The sequence below is a fragment of the Leguminivora glycinivorella genome, chromosome 17 (assembly GCF_023078275.1).
Source record: "Leguminivora glycinivorella isolate SPB_JAAS2020 chromosome 17, LegGlyc_1.1, whole genome shotgun sequence".
Taxonomy (NCBI): Eukaryota; Metazoa; Arthropoda; class Insecta; order Lepidoptera; family Tortricidae; genus Leguminivora; species Leguminivora glycinivorella.
In genome coordinates, this window is record NC_062987.1 from 7706701 (window position 1) to 7731849 (window position 25149).

A 25149-nucleotide genomic window follows, 5' to 3' on the forward strand; every position below is an offset into this window, starting at 1 on the left:
ATATTGCCGAATATTTACCGAATAAACAAAGTTAATAAATACCGTAAGTTTTTTCGTAAGTCATCGAATAATGACATCCTATTTCAGCATTCTAAGAAACCACCAAACTTAATTAACTATGTTATGTACTAACTAACTATTAAATTAATGTAGCTTATGATACAAAACCTAAATTTTCTTATGCACTAAATTATAGGAACATTAAGAGCCTTAGTACCCATTACTTACCAATCATTGAAAAGTTTTTAACTCTAAGTCAGGATTTAAAATATGGCGGAACCGAATATTCGGCCGAATATTCGTATTCGGCAAAGTCCGTATTCGGCCCATCTCTAATAAATACCTAGGTACAAAAATAAATGCGAGTGAACATATAATTATAGAACGATAGTAAGTTTAAACTTTTAAAATTTGAAATTTCATTTTGAAACATAAGAATCGGTAAAGTTAAATCAGTATTTTTTATGTTCTAAATCGAAACACTAACTAAACTACTATTCCTAACTTATATTCGTTTAATAAACATAAAAAAAACCTTCATTCTAATAGAGAAGTTCCACTAAAAACTCGAATCATAAATCAATTACGGGTAAATTATTCTTACATTAAATTCAATTTGAAAAGTAAGGTATGCCGTTCAATTTATTTTCCTACCGCCTTGCCTTAAGTGAATATTTGCATGATGTTAATAGGCTTCCCAAGTATTATTAACTTTCCTATAGAGGTTACATTGTAGATATTATTCTCTATACTGGGATATGTAAGTATTCAAAAATTATTTTGAAATCATTACGATCGAAACGGAAATGCAAGTAGAATTTTACTATGAATGGAAGTGAAAAAGCCATATTTAATAATTTTACACACAAAAATTTGTTCCGCAGAAACAAAATCTACTAACTACGTACATAACAAATTATCGCCGCTCTCAGCATTTCGGAAACCACAAAGCTAGATTACTTCTGACAAGATCGCACATCATAATTTATAATTAGACATGTCAAAAATGTTTTTTTTTTTGTTTGAAGAAACATTGTGCTTATACTTTTTGTTTATTTTAATTATAATATTATGTTAACTCTTTCAATATTACAGCGCATTGGGCTATATATAATTAAGTATAAGCTGTAATGTAAAAATTTCTTCGAATAAATATAATATATTTATTCGAAGAAACGATGTGTCCAAAATCACTTATATTATAAGTGATTTTGGTCACTCACACATCGTTTCTACAAATAATATTTGATGCATGAGCCAAGGTGTGTGTGACCAAAATCACTGATATTATAAGTGATTTTGGTCACTCACACATCGTTTCTACAAATAATATTTGATGCATGAGCCAAGGTAGGTACTTTAGAGGTGTGGTGTGGTAGTATGGTCTGTTGACATTGTCACTGTAAAATGTCAATTCCCTTATTGGGTAAATAAAATAGTGACAAATTACTACAATTTGCTGTTGATGTTTTTCCTACCTACAAAGTACCTACCTACAAATTTCATAGTAATTGACCATTATTTAGCATTCTATTGTTCCAACATGTACTTATAGACTAAATTGTGCTCCATTTATGAAACATCTCTCATACAAAGTAAGTGATCTGCATCACCACCGAAAGCCGAATCATAACTTAGGGTATCCACACAACGTGTGTGCAATATAAATTACCTAGTAGTAAGGAGCCGATGTGAACAGTTGGCGTTAATGGCTGCCCTTACCCCAGGGAAATGTGCTCTTGATAATGTGAACAGTAATTTTATGTAGCAACAATAGTTCTATCTGGTTCGAGAAGATGCGGAATAAATTAAAAGTGAGATAGTGGGGTGCGATTTTTAATTTTATTGGCAGGGTTGGTCCTAATTTGTATTCAAGTTTGAAGTTTCAATGGATGCTATTGTATTCATGAATCATGATAATACCCGTAATTATGCTGAATTTTTAGGGAGAAAACTTTTAATTAGAAACCTCTTAATTATAGTTAAGCATCACTTCAAGTATGCTCCGCATTGTAATTCTTATTCATTATCAGTAGAAATATAAGCTGTATTAAGAAGTGGGACATTTTAGGTACCTTAAACATATAAAAAAAGGTATACCGGTACAGGTTTCATTTAATATAGGAAACACAGAATCATATCGATCAGGAATATAAATAATAACAATGTTATCGATCAGGAATATAAAACAGATGTAAATAGTTTACACCCTATAGTTATAAATTACTAGCTTTTACCCGCGGCTTCGCTCGCGTTAGAAAGAGATAAAAAGTAGCCTATCTCCACCTAAAAAATTATGTCAATTCGTTGCTCCGTTTAGCCGTGAAAGACAGACAAGTAAATAGACACACACACTTTCCCATGTATAATGTTAAGTATGGAAGTATGGATAATCGATTTACTTTGTAATGTTATGAGAAGCAATGTCTTACTTTGTTTTATATTATCACGGAAATTCAATCAACATTTATAAGTACCCCACTGAATAAAACCTTTTTAATAAAGAAGAATTACTGTAGCTTAAATGCAATGTTTGTGTTTTGTACACGCTAATAGGTTGACCGCAGAATGGAACATTATGTAAACTGCTGTTCGAAATTACCAGGGGAATTTAAAACAAACTGGCTTTGTTTAGCTAGTAGTTTTTTTATCTTTATTAAACTAATTTGGTATCATTTTATTTTAATACTAACTTTTACCCGCGGCTTCGCTCACGTTAAATTCGAAAATTGTGGAATGCTCCATACAAACTTCCACCCCCATTTATAGGGAAGTGGGGGGTAAGACAGAGACAAAAAGTTGCCTATGTCACTCTCCATCCCTTCAACTATCGCCACTTAAAATATCACGTCAATTCGTCGCTTTGTTTCGCCGTGAAAGACGGACAAACAAACAGACACACACACTTTCCCATTTATAATATTAGTATGGATGCACGTGCAAAAGATAATTATCGGCAGATGCTCATAATTAGAGTAAGTATTCATTACAAACTATCCATGAAATTAATCGAGAATGGATTTAGCAACCGCAGACTTAAGAGGAAACAGATTTTTTTTTATATAATATAGGCAGCATTGACAGCAAACGAACAGACGAGCTGCCTGATGGAAAGCAGTCATCGCCGTCCACGAACATTTTTAAGCAGCATCAGGGGATTTTGCGTTTTACTTATGTGCTGGCGAACTTTGAGAATATCTGCTTCGTAAAGAACCTATCGGGCTGAGGCCCGTTTGTTCCTGTAGATAATGTAAGTTGCATTTGATATCCAAACGTCGCCATAAAATGCGCCTGTTGCATTAACTTGATATAAGTGACTGCCTCACGACATTGTATACTTTATAGGTATATGATGTTACTCTGTTCATATGCTCAGCAAGTCACTATTACATGAATCATCCTCCTTGCGTTATCCCGGTATTTGCCACGGCTCATGGGAGCCTGGGGTCCGCTTTGACAACTAATCCCAAGATTTGGCGTAGGCACTAGTTTTTACGAAAGCGACTGCCATCTGACCTTCCAACCCGAAGGGTAAACTAGACCTTATTGAAATTAGTCCGGTTTCCTCACGATGTTTTCCTTCACCGAAAAGCGACTGGCAAATGACATTTCGCACATGAATTCCGAAAAACTCATTAGTGCGAGCCGGGGTTCGAACCCGCGACCTCCGGAATGAAAGTCGCGCGTACTTACCGCTAGGCTATATTTAAATAAATTCAGAGATTGGAACAATTTTCGTCAATTGATCTCTCGGACATAAACAACGCGGTATTTCTGAAGTATTACCTAAAGTTGTTCAAAACGTACATATATTTACACCGAAGCACTAACTTTTGATACAAGGATTCAATTAAATCGATTTCAGACGTCCTTGCAGGTTTCTAGCTCGCCAGCTCTATTATTTAACATCAATAATAGCTTCTGTCAACCGCACACACCTGCAGATTCTATAACATGGCACTGTCTAGAAAGTTCACTTGGTAATCTTATCTCATGGCGGTTATGGTCTCATAAGTATGTATTGGTATATGAGTCGTAAAATCAAATGTGTTATAGGTTTCTAGTTCTAAATATCCTATTCTGTTAGAAAAGTCACTTAGATTCTGTCGTTTTAGGATCTGTTTGTAAGTTTGATAAATAATAAATATAAATAAATAAATATTGGGGACATCTTACACAGATCAACTTAGCCCCAAACTAAGCATGGCTTGTACTATGGGTGCTAAGCGACGGTATACATACTTAAATAGATGAATACATACTTATATACATAGAAAACATCCATGACTCAGGAACAAATATCTGTGCTCATCACTCAAATAAATGCCCTTACCGGGATTCGAACTCAGGACCGCGGCTTAGCAGGCAGGGTCACTACCGACTGAGCCAGACCGGTCGTCAACGTGATAGATAATATGATTTGTGCTAGTTTCTGTCGATCTTTAATTTTCGTCTAGGTACTTCTCGAAATTTGAATAGAAAGCTTTTATTTGCTATTCTGTGTGTGAACGAAAAGGATGTGGACGGAAACGAAGCACAATGTCCGTATTATACTTTGTTAACTTTATTTTTACGTAACAGTAATCAGTAATCAGTATGTTTATTGCTTTCATAGGTTATACAGGTGGTACATTATATTTGGTCTGCTATGAAACTGCTATGAAACCCTCATAGAAAATCATCATAATTATAATTGTTGTTTCTAATGTTTCTTTTAAGGTAACACAGTAAAATAAAAAATGTTTTGTGTAGATGCGCTTTTATTTTATCTAACACACAACCTTGCCCTTTTGTAAGTGCAATGATAACATACAAGTCAAAAACCGTAGAACATCAAACGTTTGCTCGAATAAGTACGCCCGTCATAGTGCACTTCTATGTCAAAGTTCAAAGATAAGTATGAAATGGTAACTTTGTAGTTCCTTTCACAATAAACTAGGAAAACATCCGGTATAGATACAGGGAGTAGGGTTCCGTGTGACAACTTTCTCGAGCTTTACTGCTTGAAAAATGGTTTGTATCAAACATGACTTATTGTTTACATGACAAAATAGTTTGTATCAACTTATCATGCACAAAAAAAATAACTTATATCTTCAGAACTTCTTGTTGAATAATATCCAGCTCCTTATATTACTTGACTATAAATGTGTTTTTTTTTTCACAATATAAATTGCATTTCATATCAAATTGTACACGATTATGCAGCTCGCTGTACTAATACACTGTAAATTAGAAATCGAATCATTAAAATAAACAAAGAATCAAACCCGAGTATAAAATTACGCCAAACACAATTGGGAACTTGGATATAGCCTAGGTTGATGTATTATTTTATAATTAAGAGTAGGTATTCTATAATTACATATGAATCATAAGATAAATAATTGAATAACATGATTAAATTAAAATAAATAATCACAATTTTCAGAGAGTACACACGTTGATTAATTTATTTTCAACTTTTACAAACCTGCAATCCATCATGTTTATTTATAACACGAGGAAATGAAATCGGCAGAACCCTGGCAACACATGCACTCTCCCTCTGCAAACTTTCAGTCGAACGAGCCCCTTCGCGAGCGTGTTATCTACCCCCGCTTTGAAAAAGTAAGTACTTATGCTGAACTCTATAAATCACAGGGCTTTTTAGACATTTATCACTGAGTTACAATAATGTCGTACAGCTGTTACATACACTCAGACGTTGCACCCTTCTTCTTCTAAGAACGTTGATATCACGGGTCGAAGGGCGTTCACGTAACTAATGTGTTTCAAAATTCTTATTTAGGGTTCACTGGACTCCTTAATCTGTAATGTGCGCTATCCATCATGCTCAGTGCTAAGTCTGCTAAGCTTCGCGACTCGTTTGTTAAAAACTTTGCGTGTTGAAAGAAAAAGCGCGCGCAGTCACTTAATCAATTTCTTACCTTTCAGCGTAACTTTCAGATTTTTTAAATAAATAAGTATGAAGGAGATTAAAGCACAAATTGACTAATTATGGTACACAATCTATTAAAGGTATTTTTGCCTATTTGTGGACAGTTTAACATTAAAACAAATAACCATAAATATAATCGCGTTATCATTAAACTTATTTTTTAAGGAAGGTGATGTCCCGGTTTGGTCCCTACCCGATCTAACGCCGGTCATTTTTAAACAGTCACCATATCAACATTACCTATTTACACGATCACTTTCACTCAATAACAATAACCAATTTCATGACATGAGCATCCTCAGATTTAATATTTAAAGTATCAATATGGTGCCTAGTGACGTGCTAACTTTGGCTGCTATTGCTGTCCGAATGTCGGGGGCCCATTTCTCGAAAGTTATTAATCTAATAATATTAGTGTGTTGTCATGGCAACCTATACGATTTGACAGTTCGTAGACTAATAATATTAGTCGAATATCATTCGAGAAATGGGCCCCTGGAGTAGCATTTGTTACGTGATGGATCAATACATAAAATTATAATAAAGCTCTCCTTGATCAAAGACACAACTGTATTAGTAGAAGGTACCTAACCTTCTTTGAAGAATTTTGATGAGGCACAAACAGCAGTAGAAGTAGTAATACTTATATTATATTGTACAAAAATAACAGTTATTTAGGTTACTCCAGTTTACACAGTAGTACGCATATCCTGTATAATTAGGGCCCTAAATCAAAGTTGGGTCGGGTCAAAGTTTCCGGTGGTCCTCCGGTTATAAACAAGGGCCTACTAGAGACAAGTGAATAAAGGACTTTTCATACCTGTATGTCTTATAACCCTGTATTGTTTTAACAATAGCTAAATAAATTCACCCACAGCTATCCATAGATAATAAGCTACCCGAAGCCCATATAGCTGTCTAATACCTACCTACTTATAAGACTGTGGACGCATTTATGTTTTAGTTTTTTTAAGAGTACCTAAATAAAATTCTGTTGATGTGTACCGTTCTTCACAAAGACAGACACCTAATAGGACTGGAAAATAAAATATAGGACTATTTATTGTTTGATTGTTGAATTACAAAAGAAGATTAAATTGTCTATGCAGTGGGTACGCCGTACAAACGTCTCTATTCTTGAGGAACTCGGCATCAAAACGAGACTCTCCACTATTTGCACCCAACGTTTGCTGGGTTTCTTTGGCCATCTGAGCAGGACCGCACCCGATAGTCTAGAGAAGCTCACAATCACGGGACGCATGGCAAGGAAACGAAGAAGTGGAAGCATAGGCATACGTTGGGCAGACAGAATAACGTCTGTGACAATAAAGACCACTTTGCAGGCTAGCATGCACCGGGCCCAGGATCGAGTGGCGTGGAGACAACTGGTGAAGAGTGTCCACATTCGCCACGTCCCTCAGCCATGAGGATACGACAAAGAAAAAGAATGCAGTAGGCAACTAAATGCATAGGACATCCTGCCTGGTCATTCTTAGGTGACATAAAAAAAAAATTGCACTGTTGTGATATTACGAATGTACAACAATGACGGACAGGACTGGAAACCCGAAAAAACAACGCCACTTTGTGTTGCAGTCTTTATTATCTTATTATCTCAGTTACTTACACATCTAAGTTGTAGTTCAAGTCTCCGTTCCGGGCGTGTCAGGTACTCAGTTACTAATACTGACAAGTTGAAACATAAAAAAATTCACATAGCTAATGTGGGATTATGATATGAATTCAGGAACTATTAATTAATTCAGTTTACCTTAAATAAAATCGGTTTAACGAATGCCAAGTTATGTAAGAGTAAGTAGTTAGTATAAACTTAAGCAAGAATGTCCGAGGTCAAGTATAACTATTTAGAACTATCAACTTAAAGTAGTTTTTATTATTATTTGTTATTTTCAGTAAAGTAGTTTTTTTAAAATGACTTGTCAGTAGACTTATATTGACCGGGATGTAGACCGTGATTACCTTTTTGACTTTTGTCGAGCCCCCGATATTTCGACGCAGTTGCATGCATCATGATCACGGAAAACTACTTGTCAATAGATTTAAATTTAAAATTACCGATAAAAAGTTTGTAGATCCTAATGAATATATACGAGTGGTTAAACCAAAGGACGACCTTGGACGACCGGTCTGGCTCAGTCGGTAGTGACCCTGCCTGCTAAGCCGCGGTCCTGGGTTCGAATCCCGGTAAGGGCATTTATATGTGATGAGCACAGATATTTGTTCCTGAGTCTTGGATGTTTTTTATGTAGGTATATAAGTATGTATTTATCTATTTAAGTATGTATATCGTCGCTTAGCACCCATAGTACAAGCTTTGCTTAGTTTGGGGCTAAGTTGATCTGTGTAAGGTGTCCCTAATATGTATTTATTTATTATTTATTTAAAGGAACCGTAAGGTTGTAAATTGCCGAGATCCCATCTCTACACAGTAAGCGGCCGGCGGCCTAAATTCATTATCGCTGTAGCTAGCTAATTATAATTGATAATTCGGCAGCATTTTTTGCATTTTTATTAGCCACGAAATACTTGAAATGTGGGACGAGGGTGGACACAGCCGTGTCGGTACATAATGAGGCCCGTATCGCACCCGCAGCTACTTTGCATACTTTGTTAGTACAAACATCCAGTGTTTGACTGTTAAAAACGAGCGGTGGCTTCCCAACTTTGGACGACAATCAGGAGTTGTGGGTTATCGGGTTAGTTGTATTTTAGGCATTGTTAGGTTAGGCCTGGTACGTATTCGGTCTGGAGAAGTTGCGGACGAGTACTTCGGCGTGCCTGGGACCTAGCCGTATAGCAAGGAGACGGCGACAGAGGGGTTTTAGTAAGGAAAACCATGGGTCTCATCAGCCTGGGCAGACCCACATAACGATCCCAGGCCCGTCCCCGCACCTGGGTGGACTGCGTAAAGCATTTACCCTCTAAAAAAATGGTACAAGTATTCGGTGCAAAATCTACAATATATTAAAAGGAAACTACATACATTTTGATTTGGATCGTTTTATAGTACGTAGTTGCAAACAGTCTATAAACTTCCTAACTTTTGTTATTCGTAACTACCTGCTTATTTTTACTTGTAGCTTTAGCTTTCAAGCTTCTTTTAATTACTAGCCAGGAGACAGACAAACCGCTGCCTAAAGACAACACACACACAGACACTATAAAAATCTAATGACTACTCTGTCTATAAGCAGGCAAGTTACAATTTCAAAAATGTTTCCGTTAGCTAAATAGCATCTATTCATACGATGTGAGAACTTGTTTGTGAGTTTCATTACAAAGACATATGTAACTCCGTATAGACATAAAGTCTAAGAAAAAAACACGACGTACCTCAGAACCATAGAGAAAAAGGTACGGAGTCCTAGATGGCGTTACATCTTTGGGGGACGCTCGGCTAGATGGCGCTAATATTAATATTTGACATTTTAACACATATCTAGCTAAGAATATGGGCCAAATTGTCAAAATTGAGGTTAAATGTTTTAAGCCTGTGTCGAGAGATGGCAGTCTATGCACTGTGATTACCAGAGGTCGGCGGGGGTGAGCTTTTTTCCTACTAATTTGACATGTCTGACATCATATTAGTATCAAAATAGCTCACCCTCGCCGACCTCTGGTGATTACACATTTTACTTTGACAGTAACTCTCTATAAAACTCGATCCTCTTTGACATAATTATATTATGTTATCTCAAAAGTCCGCAATGTAATTAAATTCGCATGCGTGTTCGAGCCCGTGTAAAAAAGGGGCCTCAAGGTGCCTTTTTCACCAGAGACGCGCTACGTGGATGTGTTTCATATCCACCAATCAGCTTCGAAGTCTTCGAACCGCTTAATAATGTTATGCCACGTCAGCAAATTTTAATTGATCCTATTTTGTTACCAACATTTAGTAATATAATTCGACTTTCGTAAGATATATACAGGATAATTGTTATAATTAAGAAAATATAGATACTAGAGAACCTTAACCTTGACGAAATAAAACTTAATAAAATCTCAATTCATCAACAAAATCTTGTTGTACAAAGTTGACGGGAATTGCTGTTATTAGCTTAGCGCTGGAGGGACCGGGTTCAACTGGCGCACCTCTGGTGGAAAAGCACCCTTAATCTCGAGAGCCCTAAATATTTTTCAAACGTTTTCAAACTAAAAAATAATAACGCATCCGTTTTTTTAAATCCCTATCTTTAATTTACCTCCGTTATCTCATCATGCAACTTAACACCTAAAATCTGTTTCTACCGGATGACACGATGATTTATTATTAGTAAAAGCATCACGTTTTAAGATACACGGTGTTTTTATCTCCCCTAAGTGCGATTTATCTAACACGAAGATGTTTGAGATATTTCAATAAATCACAAATGCGTATCGAATTTCAGAAGTATCGCCCCTTCTTGTGTTCTTTTATTTGTCTAGGGCCAATGCTATAGCGTAGGTATTGAGCACAAACAGTAGTTCCATTGCAGTGTTACTACTTTTAAGTTGGGCATCCTAATACGCGTAAAGCTACTTTATTGTGTATTTTATAAGTAGGTACCTTAGCATTGTGTAGTTTCGTAGAAGATAAAAATGAAAATGTATGTAATAAATAAATTAATAATTGAATAATCTACGATAGTAGTAGTAGTAGTAGTATACACCTTATTGTACAAAAATAAAAACAATTAACAGAAAAAAAATAACACACACATCATTTGTACAAAGGCGAACTTATCCCATTAAGGGATTTCTTCCAGTTAACCTTAGAGCAGTTAGTTAGCCTTAGAATAAACATCAATCATGCTTTGATAATAAGAATAAGAAATTTTCAACATGACAATTAAAAAGGTAGGTATTTGTTGCGAAGACTACACTGAGCTTTATTTATTTCCGTATTATAGTTTTTTTTTTTTTTCATACATAATACTAAAAGTGCTACTTCAATTTTATTTGACCTCAAAACCGTAAACTTAAATTGAATTACCCTTAATTTTCCAAACGCGATGTATAAAGAGTAATTTGACTATATAACTGTGTGTACTATCAGCTGCAAAAGTGCATGGCGAATGTATCAATGAATTCATTCATAATTTCTCCATGCACTTTTGCAGCTGATAGTACATACCTACTATTATAAGCATCGTCCCTCGACTTGCCTTGTTGTGTGCCACTGCTGGCACTTTATAAGCTGTGTATCCCAAGCTTAGGAATTTTAATCTTGGACGCTCATTTTTAATCACGTATCGAATTTAGTAAGAATTTCTGTGACATGCGTAATAAAAAAAAATACAAATGTGTATTTATTTCGTTCTTAAAGTAGACCACCGCTAATTCTTATCAAATACTTAACTATGAATAATCCTGTACTAAACTGCAAAATCTAATACTTTCAGTACTTGAACAGTAGAACGAATGAATTGTTGAACGGAATAGTGTGAATTTAGGTGACAACCTTAGGCTAGGAACATACTACACGGACGTCCGCCGTCGCGCGACCGCGGACGCGGATCTAGACAATGAATAATTATACACTTCACCGTGCAAACTATCGGTCGTCGGTCGTGGCCTTGAGCGCACACGGACGTCCGATCGAAATCTGGCTCGCTGGATGTTTTGGTCAGCCGAAGCCACGTCCCGAAGATCGTGCACACTGATCGGTCGCGGTCGCGGTCGCGCGACCGCGGACGTCCGCGTAGTATGTTCCTAGCTTTACAGTGGGGTCCCTCACTGTGTAATTTATTTGTATTCCAAATATAAATATAAGTAATTATAATTAGTGTTCACAGCCTATGGTTTGCGTTCTGATTGTCAACCGAAAATTAGACTGTTTTGGGTTTGATTTTGTAAATTAACTGTATCGAATTGCTTTTATTTCATATGTAAACATAGATCGAGGTAAGTGTACAACAATGTTAGTTGTTGAAACGAATAGACGTCGTTTTGCGGTATTTATAATCGACACAAATCTAAAACGCATATTATAGAACTATTAACGGATGTTTACATATCTAAATAATGAATCTGAATAATAATAGTATTTTATGCAACAGGCGTTTAAAGGAGGTCAAAAAAGACGAGTGGCGTGGGTAACAATTTGAGGCGAAGCCGAAAATTGTTATTAAGACGCCACGAGTATTTTTTGACTCAGTTAAACACCGTTGCATACAATACTTTTTCTACGACCATGCACTAACTTTTGAATAGTTTTCTAGAATAACTTTCGTGAAATTCGCACTGTTTCCTATAAGTATTTTGACTTGTCCTCTGCAATGTTTCTGCACTCACCCTGTCGCTCGCACTCCCCCGCGCCGCCGCAACCCCCGCCCACCCACGCTATATCCCTTAAAGGCTACCTAACAATACTTTAAGAGCTATATCGTATGCGCGGGTGCGCGGGACGCCGGGCGGGGGCGGGCATCTTTTATGTAGGGTTTTAACGATCTATACACGACCCTGTAAATGACGAATAACAGTTCGGGAGTAGAAAAAATATCTTGCCCTATCCTATCACCCATAGTACAAGCGTTGCTTATTATGGGGCTAGGTGTAAGGTGTCCCCGCAATATTTATTTATATTTTTTATTAAATTTCTTATGATCCTCTTTTTTAACTCACCTCAGTCGCCCCTACTTAAACTATAATCAATAGAGTTACGAGTACGTAGATCCTGCAGACTCCTAAGATGCGGCCATTGGTTTAATGGGTACTACAATATTGCACCACTGTTGATCGTAAGATTTATAAACGATAGCACGCCACAGCGTAGGCGAAACACAAACTGGACACCATTATATTAATACACCTTAAAAACCTCACACTAAGAGAGAATATTGAAAAGCATATAACCTACAAGTGTTTGAACATTTGTCTCGAAAACGCATAGATTATTCCGTCCGTACCTTATGTTTGTCAAGTAGGCAAATATTTTATTACACTGTTAAGTTGTCGACAGATTATATCTACAGTGCTTTGCGTGTACAAATTATCATAGCTGTAATAATCTTTGAGTCACACAATGACGTTATCATGTATTTAAGAATTTATAACTTAATTTTGAGATTGTTTACTCATGTTGATAAGCGTAGTTATCTTAGGCCCACTTGCACCAGACACTTAACTCAGGATTAATGGGCTGTCATTTGTCAAATTCCATATATGTAAAATGGTGGGTTAACCCTCCATTTTCGTTGGTGCAAGTGGCCCTTAATAATATGATCTAAGTCTATTTCTCATAAGAAAATTGGTTGTGCCAAAAACTCGGCAGCTTACTAATATAATTTTAGAAGTGATTACTTAATATTTATACTTATTAGACAAGTGCGTCATACGATAAATTATAACAATGATAAATGGGTATTGGGTATTGCACGGCGTTTAGAAGGTCTAGCACAGGAAGGGTGAAAGGCGCAACAATAAAATCTCGCCATGCCTTGGCTGCCTTTCCATGGTATTTCACAATCTTTTCGTTACTATGGATAGTTCACCATGCCATGGCTACTTCCATAAGCCATGTTTATTTTACTTGTATAAGCCTTATAGACAAAGCAGCTACTGAATATGATTATGACCATAATGAAATCGTAACATACGATACATTTTTCGATAAAATCTTTGAAAAGAATCTAAACTCCCACTCTACTTACAAATACTGTAAGTTTTTTATTCATGTAGTTATATAGAAACCTGCAATTTAATCACAAATAAACAAAATCAAAATATCAAACCCCAAGCCTCTAATAAAGCAATTGCGCATTATCTGCGAAACCCGTCAACCGAGGCTTATTATAGCCAAAAGGAAAAAGCATTACTCTTCAGCAAAAATAAAATTCAATCTCAGGCTTCGCTTAGCATGCTTATCACGAGAATAAAGCAAGAAGGCAGTGAGTGGATAGCAGGACGGGCAACAGGCATAGCCCACACAGTTAGGCTGCGCTTACACTGCCTCCGGGTTACGAAGGGTCACGTTGTGGTCACGTTGTTAAACTGAATTGCATGTTAGAATCCAGATATTTAACAGTTTCTGCAAGTATTTGATACGATAATGTGGATAAACTTGATGTAGATGAGTGAAAATAAAAAATTAAACTTTTATTATTTATTTTTTAACAAAGTTTAGGGGCCGAATCCTCCTTTTATTTCTGTTTAAAACTTGGATAAGAATGTCATTTGATGCTTAAGCCCAAGCCTACACTTAGGAATTTTATACTCTATGGTAGCATGGTTCCCCTGTCTCCTTTCGCTATATCCATAAAAGCACTGGTTGCTTTTTCCTTTATTAAAATTGTAACTCTTTTATTTACTGTGAAGTGTTTAAGATCATGCTATAATAAATCATGTAGGAACGTAGTTTAATTTTTGTTGGGTCACTACCGAAAATGGAGGGTTAACCAGAGGTTAATCCACCATATATATGGAATTTGACAGTTGACAGCCCAGTAACCTTGAGTTAAGCGGTGATGCAAGTGTCCCTTTGAGAATATCATTGAATAGATACTATTTAGAATACCTACTGAATATCATGTGGTCAGTTAATTGATATTAGTGCAATTCCCGATAAGTTTGTACATTTGGATCACGTCTCCGATTTGAATAAAAATTGGTAGGCTGATAGAGTCCATGATGCTGAGCAAGATCCACTAGGTTTCCCAAAATGTCCTAGGTTGATTGTATGAAACTTTCCTTTTTTGTTACCGAAAATGTATAGAAATCTGGTAACAAAACCGGCCAAGAGCGTGTCGGGCCACGCTCAGTGTAGGGTTCCGTAGTTTTCCGTATTTTTCTCAAAAACTACTGAACCTATCAAGTTCAAAACAACTTTCCTAGAAAGTCCTTATAAAGTTCTACTTTTGTGATTTTTTTCATATTTTTTAATCATATGGTTCAAAAGTTAGAGGGGGGGGGGACGCAATTTTTTTTCCTTTAGGAGCGATTATTTCCGAAAATATTAATATTATCAAAAAACGATCTTAGTAAACCCTTATTCATTTTTAAATACTTATCCAACAATATATCACACGTTGGGGTTAGAATGAAAAAAAATATCAACCCCCACTTTACATGTAGGGGAGGTACCCTAATAAAATATTTTTTTCCATTTTTTATTTTTGCACTTTATTGGCGTGATTGAGATACATATTGGTACCTTACGGTTACTGAGATTATCCGCGGAAGGACGGACGGACGGACGGACGGACGGACAGACAGACATGGCGAAACTATAAGGGTTCCTAGTTGACTACGGAACCCTAAAAAAGGAAGGTTTGATACAAACTACATAGGTAAGTCTCGAAAAGTGAACAAAACAATATTTTTTTTTAAATACCAAAACCTTAAAAAAAATCTTTATTCCATCAGCACTGTAAGCATACAGTTAGGCTCAATTTTAAACAATTACTGTTGAGCGAAGGGTAAATGTTTGCGTTCGACTTAGAGCGGGCCGGGATCGCCCACACGCGAGCCTGACAGGTACTCATTATGTATTGTACACGATGCATTGCCAACTGCAACGAAATAAGCCTTTTTTCTATATGTGCTGAAGTATTATCCTTATCGAGTTATAGGATAACCATTAAAACTCATACGTACCGTCAACCAATTGGAACCCTAGGCCACTCTACAACCATGTCAAAATGACAAGCAGTAAGAGATTGCTTACAATCTGATTTATAACGTCACTATGACATATTGACGCGTTGCCAACCCATTAGAAACTTGTGGGTACACTCCCTTTTGCTGTGTTAAGTACACAGCAAAAAAAGGAGTGTACAAGTTCTAAGGAAGATTCGGGTTGCAACGACTCAAAGAATAAATTAATTCCCAAATATTAAGCAGAACACATGAATCTGCTTAGTTTCAGTGCCACTCTTGGCAATTATGGGGTTGGAAAAAAATGAAATTGTGATGTAGCAGTGACAGATTGACAGGCCATCGACCAAACCGCAATGGAATCTATATTCTACAGTCGACTTCTGCGACACTCACGGGAGAAAAGGGGGTGGTGAAATTCTGAATCTGTACCACACATGTGACGGGTAAAATTCACTATTTTATGTACTTACCTTATTATATTTTTATTTCGTACCTACCTATATTATGGAGCCGTATTATAATTATAACATACCTCAACAAGTACACCTTTAAATATAATGTCAAAACCGTAAAGCTTTTTAGGCTAATTAAATATACTAATCAAGTACATTGATAACGGATAAGTATAAAATTAAATTTTGGTTGGTTAATTTCAAGCCATTAATTTTGTATAAATTACTAGTGTCCAAGCTATTAATTCGGTAGTAAATTAGGGTATTTCAGGGTATTGACGGCAGATCATGTAGGGTATTCTAGTTGATTTATAATGAATTGGCCGTATATTCTAAAAGCTAACTGAAGCAGTCATTCGGTAACCAGTATAAGCAGGCACATCAGGTTTGCATTTGTCATACGCACTTCTAATTTTTAAAGGTTGAGGTTGTGCATGTTCACTAATTGAATTTGTATTGTAAATATTATAATAACCGTAAGTCCGTTTTCACATTATCCGATCCAATATCGGATGTCGGAAGGATTTCAATGGAAGAAATCCAAGATGGCGAATTAAATACATGGGATATCGGTCCGGCCTAAAAGAAGGTATTTGTTTATAATGGTTATTTCTATAGCTAGCGCCTGCGCTTCGTCAAGGGATTTAAATAGCGCAACCATAGGGATTATCAGGATTGTCATCTCTAAACCACAGTTTATTACCTATAAAAATGCTTGTGATAATTGAATCACGATCTTGAGAGTCTTGAGATTTACGGATAAGGAAACTAAGGTGTCATTTTATGCATCACTATTACTTGGTGTAGTAATCTTGTAAGTCTGGTAGGTTTATGTAGCTTTTTCTAATGCTACATCAATACATAATATACATCGGTGATAAACAAATATGAGCCGCCTGATGCTAATCAGTCACCGTCCGCGTTCGATGCTAACACATCTCTTATTTAAAATCTATAATTGTACTATTTATATCTACCGTTTTTCCGTTCCTTTCTACTCATGGAAAAATTCTATTCCTATTTACTCATGTTTTTCAATTAGTTATAACAGTAAAAGAAATGTATTTGGAACAAAGCATCAAGAACTAAAAATAATCAGTATTTTACCTTATAAATGGAAAATAGAACATGATCGGGGGTTGAAAAGAGTACAATACCGCGGAGCCAGCGGACCGCTTCGATTGCACAAAAGACCATTGTTCTTGCCATGTCAGATGTATCGGCCGAGAACGACGATACGTGAACTTTAGTTCTCATTAACAAAGAAAAATTGGCAGGAAAACGTGTAAATAGAATCGCATTCTTTTCATCGGGAAATATAGAGATGTCTTAATCGAGAACGTTCGATAAAGAAAAGCATATTAAGAAGGCGTATATTTTACTTTTCTGTGACACAAATGATATACATAGATAAACTATAATATTTGTGTGTCCTTTGCCCTCAGGAGCTGATCTAATAATTTTCAACCATAATTCTAGTCTCTGGCGAGAATAAATTTTGGGTTATTATAACTGAGAATAACGAGGATTACCTATTAGTAAAAAAAGTGTATTCAGATTTGCGTATATTTTATGAATGAGTTATGCTTTAGCTTTTATAATTTTGAATGATTTAAAGTTTGTTAAGACTTAATTCTATTGAGCGGGATATAGACTGTGATTAACTATCTACCATTCCGTTATATTTAATACCTACTCACATATACTAGTATATTAACTATGTAAAGAGTGCCTCTTTGTCTATAAACTTTATGCTTAATTATTATGCCTATCTCCAGGCGAGACTCTCATTGTACTTCAGAAAATTACACAATTCAATTTATATACACCGTGTTTCACTTAACACTAAAAACCTGAAAACAGTTTGTTCGGAATCGAGAGTAGAATCTCATACTGATAGGTACTTAAATGGCAAATCCCACCACCATCCCAGTCAACTAGCTATTGAGCTATATCTTGATGGGGTCAAGCAGAAGGCCCGTAATATTTTTATTTAAATTAGTATTATTATTTCAAGCCTTTGAAGAAGATGTCCCAATTCCTGAGGCCTGTGAAATGTCAAACTCCTCTACAAAGCGCGGGAGTGTACAGGCTAGACTGTGAGTGCGGCCTGTCATATGTGGGACAGACGAAACGAAGCATTTCCACACGGGTGAAGGAACACATAGCGGATGTCAAGCACCGTCGGCAAAGGTCTGCAGTCTCTGAACATGTCATGGATAAAGTCAATCATGCTATAAAGTTTGACAAGCCTCTGGTTCTCGCTAAGGAGAAGCGATATATACCCAGAATGTTGCGAGAGGCCATTGAGATCAAGAAATATCCAAACTTTAATAGAGAGGATGGCTTTACTTTACCACCGGCTTGGGATCCAGTAGTACATCTGATAATGGAACAAGCACGACGAAGGCTGTGAGGCATTGTGTTGTATGGTGTTGGACATTTGCAGTTTGTTTCTTTGTCAATTTTGTGTAGATTAATTGGTTAATTATTTTTTAACAGAGTAATGGTAAATTTTTTGAATATTGTATAACTAGCTTTATTAATAGTAACCTGCCTTAGAAATCTATATTATTTGTGGTCATGGTTCGTTAATATTTCTTGTAAGTGGGTAGCTTTTGCACATTTTAATTTTTCCTCAGTCACCCGTTGACCACGAACGCTGTAAAGAGTTCGAAACGTCGGGATGTATTTTAAATTCATTATACGCGATTTAATCCGTTTCCATAGTTTTATTTCATTAGTATTATTAGTTTTTTTTTACGTGCCCATTCTATTGTACTCGTAATACAAACTTGTGTATATCGCATTGCTAGAGGTTGTTTACCTTTTTCAGTATTTAGGGGTATTAATACTGGCTGGTTACTTGGACGATTATTTTTTCCGCTACTAGTTTGACGTTGTTTGTCAGTTTAATCTTAATGTTTATCATAAGTCATAACAAATTGAACTCGTACCTAAAATTACAACCTTGTCATTTTGAATATGGGTTTAAATTTGCTTACTGCGATTACCTGTCCAATTTGAAGTTTACTGTGATAAAGCTTTAAAGTGTTTTACAGTGACATCTTAGCTGTCTATTGGTAAACCTTATATCGTTGCAGTAACGTACACAAATAAATAGTCTTATGGTTTATGATGGTAGTTAGCAATTATTTTATTGAGTGTAGAGCTAAAAGTCAAGTAGAGCTGTACAGAAAATTAAAAATTCATTAAAAAAAAAAGTAACGATCAGATTAAAAGATGAATACTCTAGATGAGTTTAAAAAAATAAAAATCAGTTGCGGTGTCTGAGGTTTTGAGTGATACCGGAAACACGTTATAATATAACTACAAATAAAATTCATAAGAAAATAGCATTACTTATCTTATTTGTAGCGGTATTCAGAATGATAAATGATCACTCATTTTTTGTGACAACGTAAACCAGATCGATTGGCTCACCAATACACTCTATTGATTGATGTCAGACCAAGTTAGACTCACTGATTGAAGACTGATTAATTTGTAAATTTATAGATATTATCTGGATACTGTGAGTAATACAAATTATATTGAAATAACAAGTGTCTAACGATGAACAATTGAACATAACAACATTTTAGCTTATATATATTTTAAACTCTTAATCGCGTAACTTTCGTGTTTAGATTCATAAATATCTGGACCGACGTGATGACGTGAATGTTGTGTGTAGGCAAAGTGACAACCCTAGAGTAAAAGTGAATAATCAAGATCAAACGCGGGTAGTTTGAAAAACCCAGACAGCTAGATCACTTACGTAAAGTCACGTTCGAAACGCTACGTTGGTATAAACGTATATGTGACGGGATTATTTAAGCCCTGTATTTGGTTTTAAAATAATGATTAATCTTTTTACATTAAAACAACATACTAAAACATATACGTTCATAGCAGCAGTTGGTCTAACCGTGTTTAATAATTCAACATACCACGTCGAGTTTATTTGCCAACAAAACAATCCCTATTCATAAATTATAAATATGGAATTAAAAACAGACAACGGCGCGGCTACTGCGGATCATACATCATACCGCTCTAATTATTGTTGCGGCCAGTCGAAATCAATTTAGTCCCGTTCTCCCGCGGATTTACAATGTTCCTATAATAAAGCAGATTTACATACGCCGAACTATGCGACGCTATAACTTTGACTCTTAATGGCGCATACACTTGTGTTATGACATTTAATAACTGTCTAACCTTTTGTTTTAGTCGCAAAAATATCCCGGCTATATTCAATGTTGATTCAATGGCGCAATTGAGTTAGACTAATTTATTTTGCTAGTATTTACCTCGGACTTGTACAAGTAAATAGCGGGTGACCTACGGTCACAATTTGGCCCGGTAATAGCCATCCGCCTTGCTTAAACTTCGGTAACATTATTACGTCGCCCCTGCCTCCCTCGAGGCGCCGAATGACCCTACATCTGTTGGATAAGTCCGACTATAAAACTGTAGCGTAGTTCACAATCCGCAATTTCATTTTATAGGTATTGCACTATAAATCATGATGAGCGAGACTTTCATTCGGTTTCTTCGTTCCGTTGTTAAGTCCGTTAAGCGAAGCGAGCCACCGGACGATTGAAATTGAAAAAGTGCAGTCCCGTTTTCTTAGCTATTGTTTCAGCTGTCCTTATTTGAATGGGGCTCCATTTTTAATATTGCAAATGGAACTAATTGTTTGTGCAACGTAGATATCTGTATCTCGCGGTACGAGGGAACAAGAGGGTGGCATTGACCAGAATTACTCAATTTATCTGTGCAGGTGGCGTTTCCCAGTATAAAATGTTTTTCTATCGTCTTGCCCTCGGGCAATCCGCTCGGGTGAATGCAGCTAGTCGTCTTATAGAGTTAGCAATACTGTACCCTGCGTCCCTTGGGGCAGATGTATCCCCTTGATCCCCCACTACAAAAAATTACATTATCTACTTTTGTGGAACTTTCGTTCTCGTTAACTATCTGAAGGTATTTTCCCAAAAAGCTAAGCTCAAAAAGGTTTCAGCTGTAGGTATCTGACCCCAGTTGTTTTCCGTAGGTGTACAATGTTGCAACGTTTCGAACACTTTAGGATTCATAAATAATATGCTAACGACACAACTCGAATCATAAACGGGCATAACGGTTGACGTTATAGCCAAGCTTTCATTTACCTATTTTCGCACAATATTCGTCCTAATGCAATTCCAACAGTATACGCCATAAAGCGCGCTTTGACGTATAAACAAATAATAAATGCTAATAAAATTCGCTTAATGTGATTACCAATATGCGAATTCCTTGTTGCCATTATGTGAAATCAGCACGTGCCCGTGACATAAATTTTCGCATTATTGGGCTCCCGTGTTACGATTTTTTTGGTTCTATCGGGTGTCCTGTTGTGCATTTAGATATAAAGGGGATTAGGGCGTAACACATCGACGCAGGGAGCGCGAGCGCCGAGGGTGCGCGCCGACGACGCATCGCCTACTGTTTGCCATTATTTGCCATAATGTGGGTGAAATTTAGCTCGTTCCGACTAACAGTCCTCTGTAATTGTCTCCGTTATTTTATTGCGAACGGTTTTATTTATAACGTCGTGGGGTCCGCATCGAAATCCCGGATTATTTGGCTAACAAATTATATCGAATCTGTTCGGAATAGTGTGCGTTTGTCAATAAATCAACTTTGGGATTTATTGATGAAAGAACACGTTTTTTTGGGAAAGAAGCATTCAAAGCTATACAATTAAATGGACGATGTGAGTCAAACTGCGGTTTCTATTTTAATCCATTAGTTTTTATTGGAGTATTTATTTTTTAAACGTTTCTATTATATGTAGTAAAATGAATTCAAAGGGAAATTATTAACACTTACAATGGGTGCACTAATGTCACTGGCATTCGGTTTTATTTTATTAATTTATTTTTTAAATATTTATTTCCAACATAGATTACTGCGTCTTGATATAAACATATCGCCATATCTGTCATATTTATGATATGCCTTTTCTATCGGCATTTGTCAATAAAAGGACATTCCAATAAATATGTTTTTTTTTTAAGAAACGTGACGCACATGGCTTATTTTATTCTTATATCGAAAGCCTATAATATTATCATGTCAAATATCGGTCTTGAAAACGTTAAATTTTTTATATTTAAATTTGGGCATCAATAAATTCATAAATTCCTTTCTCATCAAATAAAGTCACAAAAACTAACACTTGAGACCTTTCAGCCAAGCTCCCAGAATAAGGGCGCGGCCAACCACCGGGCAATGAGTTGGCATATTCCGGTAATAGAGAAACGTCACTACCTATCCGCAAGATGAATTGTGACAAATATAGTGTCATTAATAATGACATTTTGTACGTACCGAACTACATTACAAAGGGAAGTAGGAATGAGGTTTTGTGTGATTGATGAGAATAAGAAATTGTTGGAGGATTATGATAAGAATATTAAGAATACTTGGATGAGGAATCCCGAAAAGTTAGTACATCTATTTATAAACTTGACCGCAGACTGCTGCACAAAAATGTACCTAAAACACGTACCTAAATATACGCTTATGAAACTGCAAAAATTATCTTCAATATCCTTTTCTAATATATTTTAATTTCGAATATTTGACATAACTAAAATCTCTGCTTGCTGGCAACTTCCTCAGTTTTAATTATGTCGATCAAGTCGGTCATCTCGCTCTCATTAAATGAAGTTTAATTTATTGCCACAAATACGGTGCAATAAATCTAACGACGTGTCACATAATAAAACTCATGCCCGTGCAAACAAAAATAATATATAATATACAACCTTTTCAAAACATACATTATCTAATGAAAGCGACCTACTACCTACTCTTAGCCCAGTCAAGTGGTAGTGACCCCGTTTTTGAAGCAGTCGGTTCTAAGCATAAATATCTCGCATATACAGTTATTATTAGCTGCAAAAGTGCATGGAGAAAATATGAATGAATTCATTGATAAATTCACCATGCACTTTTGCAGCTGATAGTACCACCACAAGCTTCTTTGCTGTATTTAGTCTTCTTAATTCTGTACATGTAGCTTCTATTTATATGTTTATTTAGCAAGTGTGCGGTGCGCCTCTTCAGGAACCGCTTTCCTAGTAGAATAGTTAGGATTTACTTGAAATATTCCAGTGTCCTACGTGGACGTCAGTTCCGTATTCGTGATAAATTTACAAACGTCCCGCAACTCGAGTGACACTGTCCCGGTATAAAGTAAAATGCTCTAGATACGTACAAAGGCTGACATGGAAAAACAATTCTTTCTCCGGTCACATTTTAAAACGTAACACTCCGAAAATCGGACTTGCATTCTAAGGAATGGGGAGCGGATGCGAAGATGTGTCAAATGTAAGAAAAACGTTGCATTCCTGATAAATGCCAGATGTGGATGTCATGATTTATTATTCTATTTTTTACCCTTTTACTGAAATAACTGATGAAACATATTTGTAACATACTGGGCAATTCCACTGTCGTCCTGTATGGAAGTGAGTGCTGGGCCACCAAAACGAATGATGAGAGAAGACTGCATGTGAATGAAATGAGAATGTTGCGATGGATGTGTGGTGTGACAAGACTGGATAGGATTCGGAATGAGTATATAAGAGGAAGCCTGAAAGTAGCGCCAGTGACAGAGAAATTGAGAGGAAGTAGATTAGCATGGTATGGGCATGTAATGCGGAGGGATGAAAGCAATGTTATAAAACGAGTGGTAAATATGAAAGTGGATGGATACAATGGTAGTGGAAGGCCTAAGAAAAGATGGATGGAATGTGTGAACAACGATATGAGAGTGAAAGGTATTAGTATGGAAATGACGGCTGATAGAGAGAAATGGAGGAAGATGATCTGCTGCGCCGACCCCAAATAATGGGAAAAGGGCAAGGGAATGATGATGACTGGGCAATTGTAAGTGACCACTTCATTGCATGTTTTTTTATTTATGATGCAAATTGAAGTCTTAATTTATCTCTAGATAAGCCTACTTTTAATCCTTAGATATATTGATATTTAAATTAGCACCATGAATAAAAAACATGCAAATAATTGGTCACTTACATTACTCTGTTACATGGAATTACCCTACTGTTGATCCTAATATAATACATAACAGGCCCCGTAGCCGAATGGCATTTCTCCGACGCCAAACGAAAGCGATACGCCGCTGGCTCTGTCGCGCCAATATGCAAGCGCGATAGAGATAGATATCTACTAGCGCTTCGTTTCGTGAGCGTTTCGTGAGCGATTGTGCCATTCGGCTAGCCACCCTGAACTTCAACGGAAACCAATACATTGCGAGATTCATATATCTCGCGATATTGGTTTGGTTTTTTGTCCTCGCCTTTATCCCGTTACACGGGGTCGGCTTTCTTAATCATGTCACTCCATTTGTTGCGGTCATATACGTCATTGCATTGTAATGATAGAGTTTTCATGTCCCTCTGGACAGTCGTTAGCTATGTGGCTGGCGGTTTACCGCTTCCCCTTTTGCTTGTTGCGATGGAAAGGCACTTCTTCACGACAAAATCTTCTGGTCTGCGCCTGACATGACCAATACCATCTGAGTCTGGTCTCTGCGAGTTTATCAGTAATTGGGGCCACCTTTAGACTACCTCGGATGTATTCGTTGCGAACTTTGTCTTTTAGCGTGACACCGCTCGACCATCTCAGCATCCGCATTTCAGCGGTGTGGAGCTTCTGAGTGTTTTTACGTTGTACGTTTTTGGCAGCCCATGTTTCAGTGCCATATAGTATAGCCGGCCTTATTGCAGTCTTGTAAACTGTGCCTTTCGTTCTTACTGGCATCTTTGTATCACACATAACTCCCTTAGGCTGGCGCCATTTGTTCCACCCTGCTGCGACTCTGTGCGTGGCATCCGCATCCATCGTACCATCGTCTGATATCACACACACACACACATCATCAAGAAACAATTCCAAGATACTTGACAAAGAAGAAGATTGGTTTGGTATTAGGTGATTTAAATGTTCATACTCGTATCTTTTGAATTTGTCGTCTACGTTGCCATTTCTGATTATCTTCTGACCGTTTTTAATTAAATAATTAAATTTTCTGTGTTTTAATCTTTTTCTGCTAACAACCATATGGTGGAAGTCATAAAA

General features: G+C 36.6%; 1 protein-coding gene across 1 annotated transcript; it reads right to left on the reverse strand.

Annotated features, from left to right (window-relative positions):
• Window positions 1-24498: 24498 nt before the first annotated feature.
• On the reverse strand, window positions 24499-24912 carry LOC125235587. The gene has a single exon (XM_048142184.1). The coding sequence runs from the start codon at window positions 24910-24912 to the stop codon at window positions 24499-24501; it is 414 nt and encodes a 137-aa protein (XP_047998141.1).
• Window positions 24913-25149: the final 237 nt, after the last annotated feature.

Excerpts from the sequence above, each read along its gene's own strand:
- LOC125235587 (XM_048142184.1), bottom strand. The coding sequence starts at position 24,912 with ATGGATGCGGATGCCACGCACAGAGTCGCAGCAGGGTGGAACAAATGG.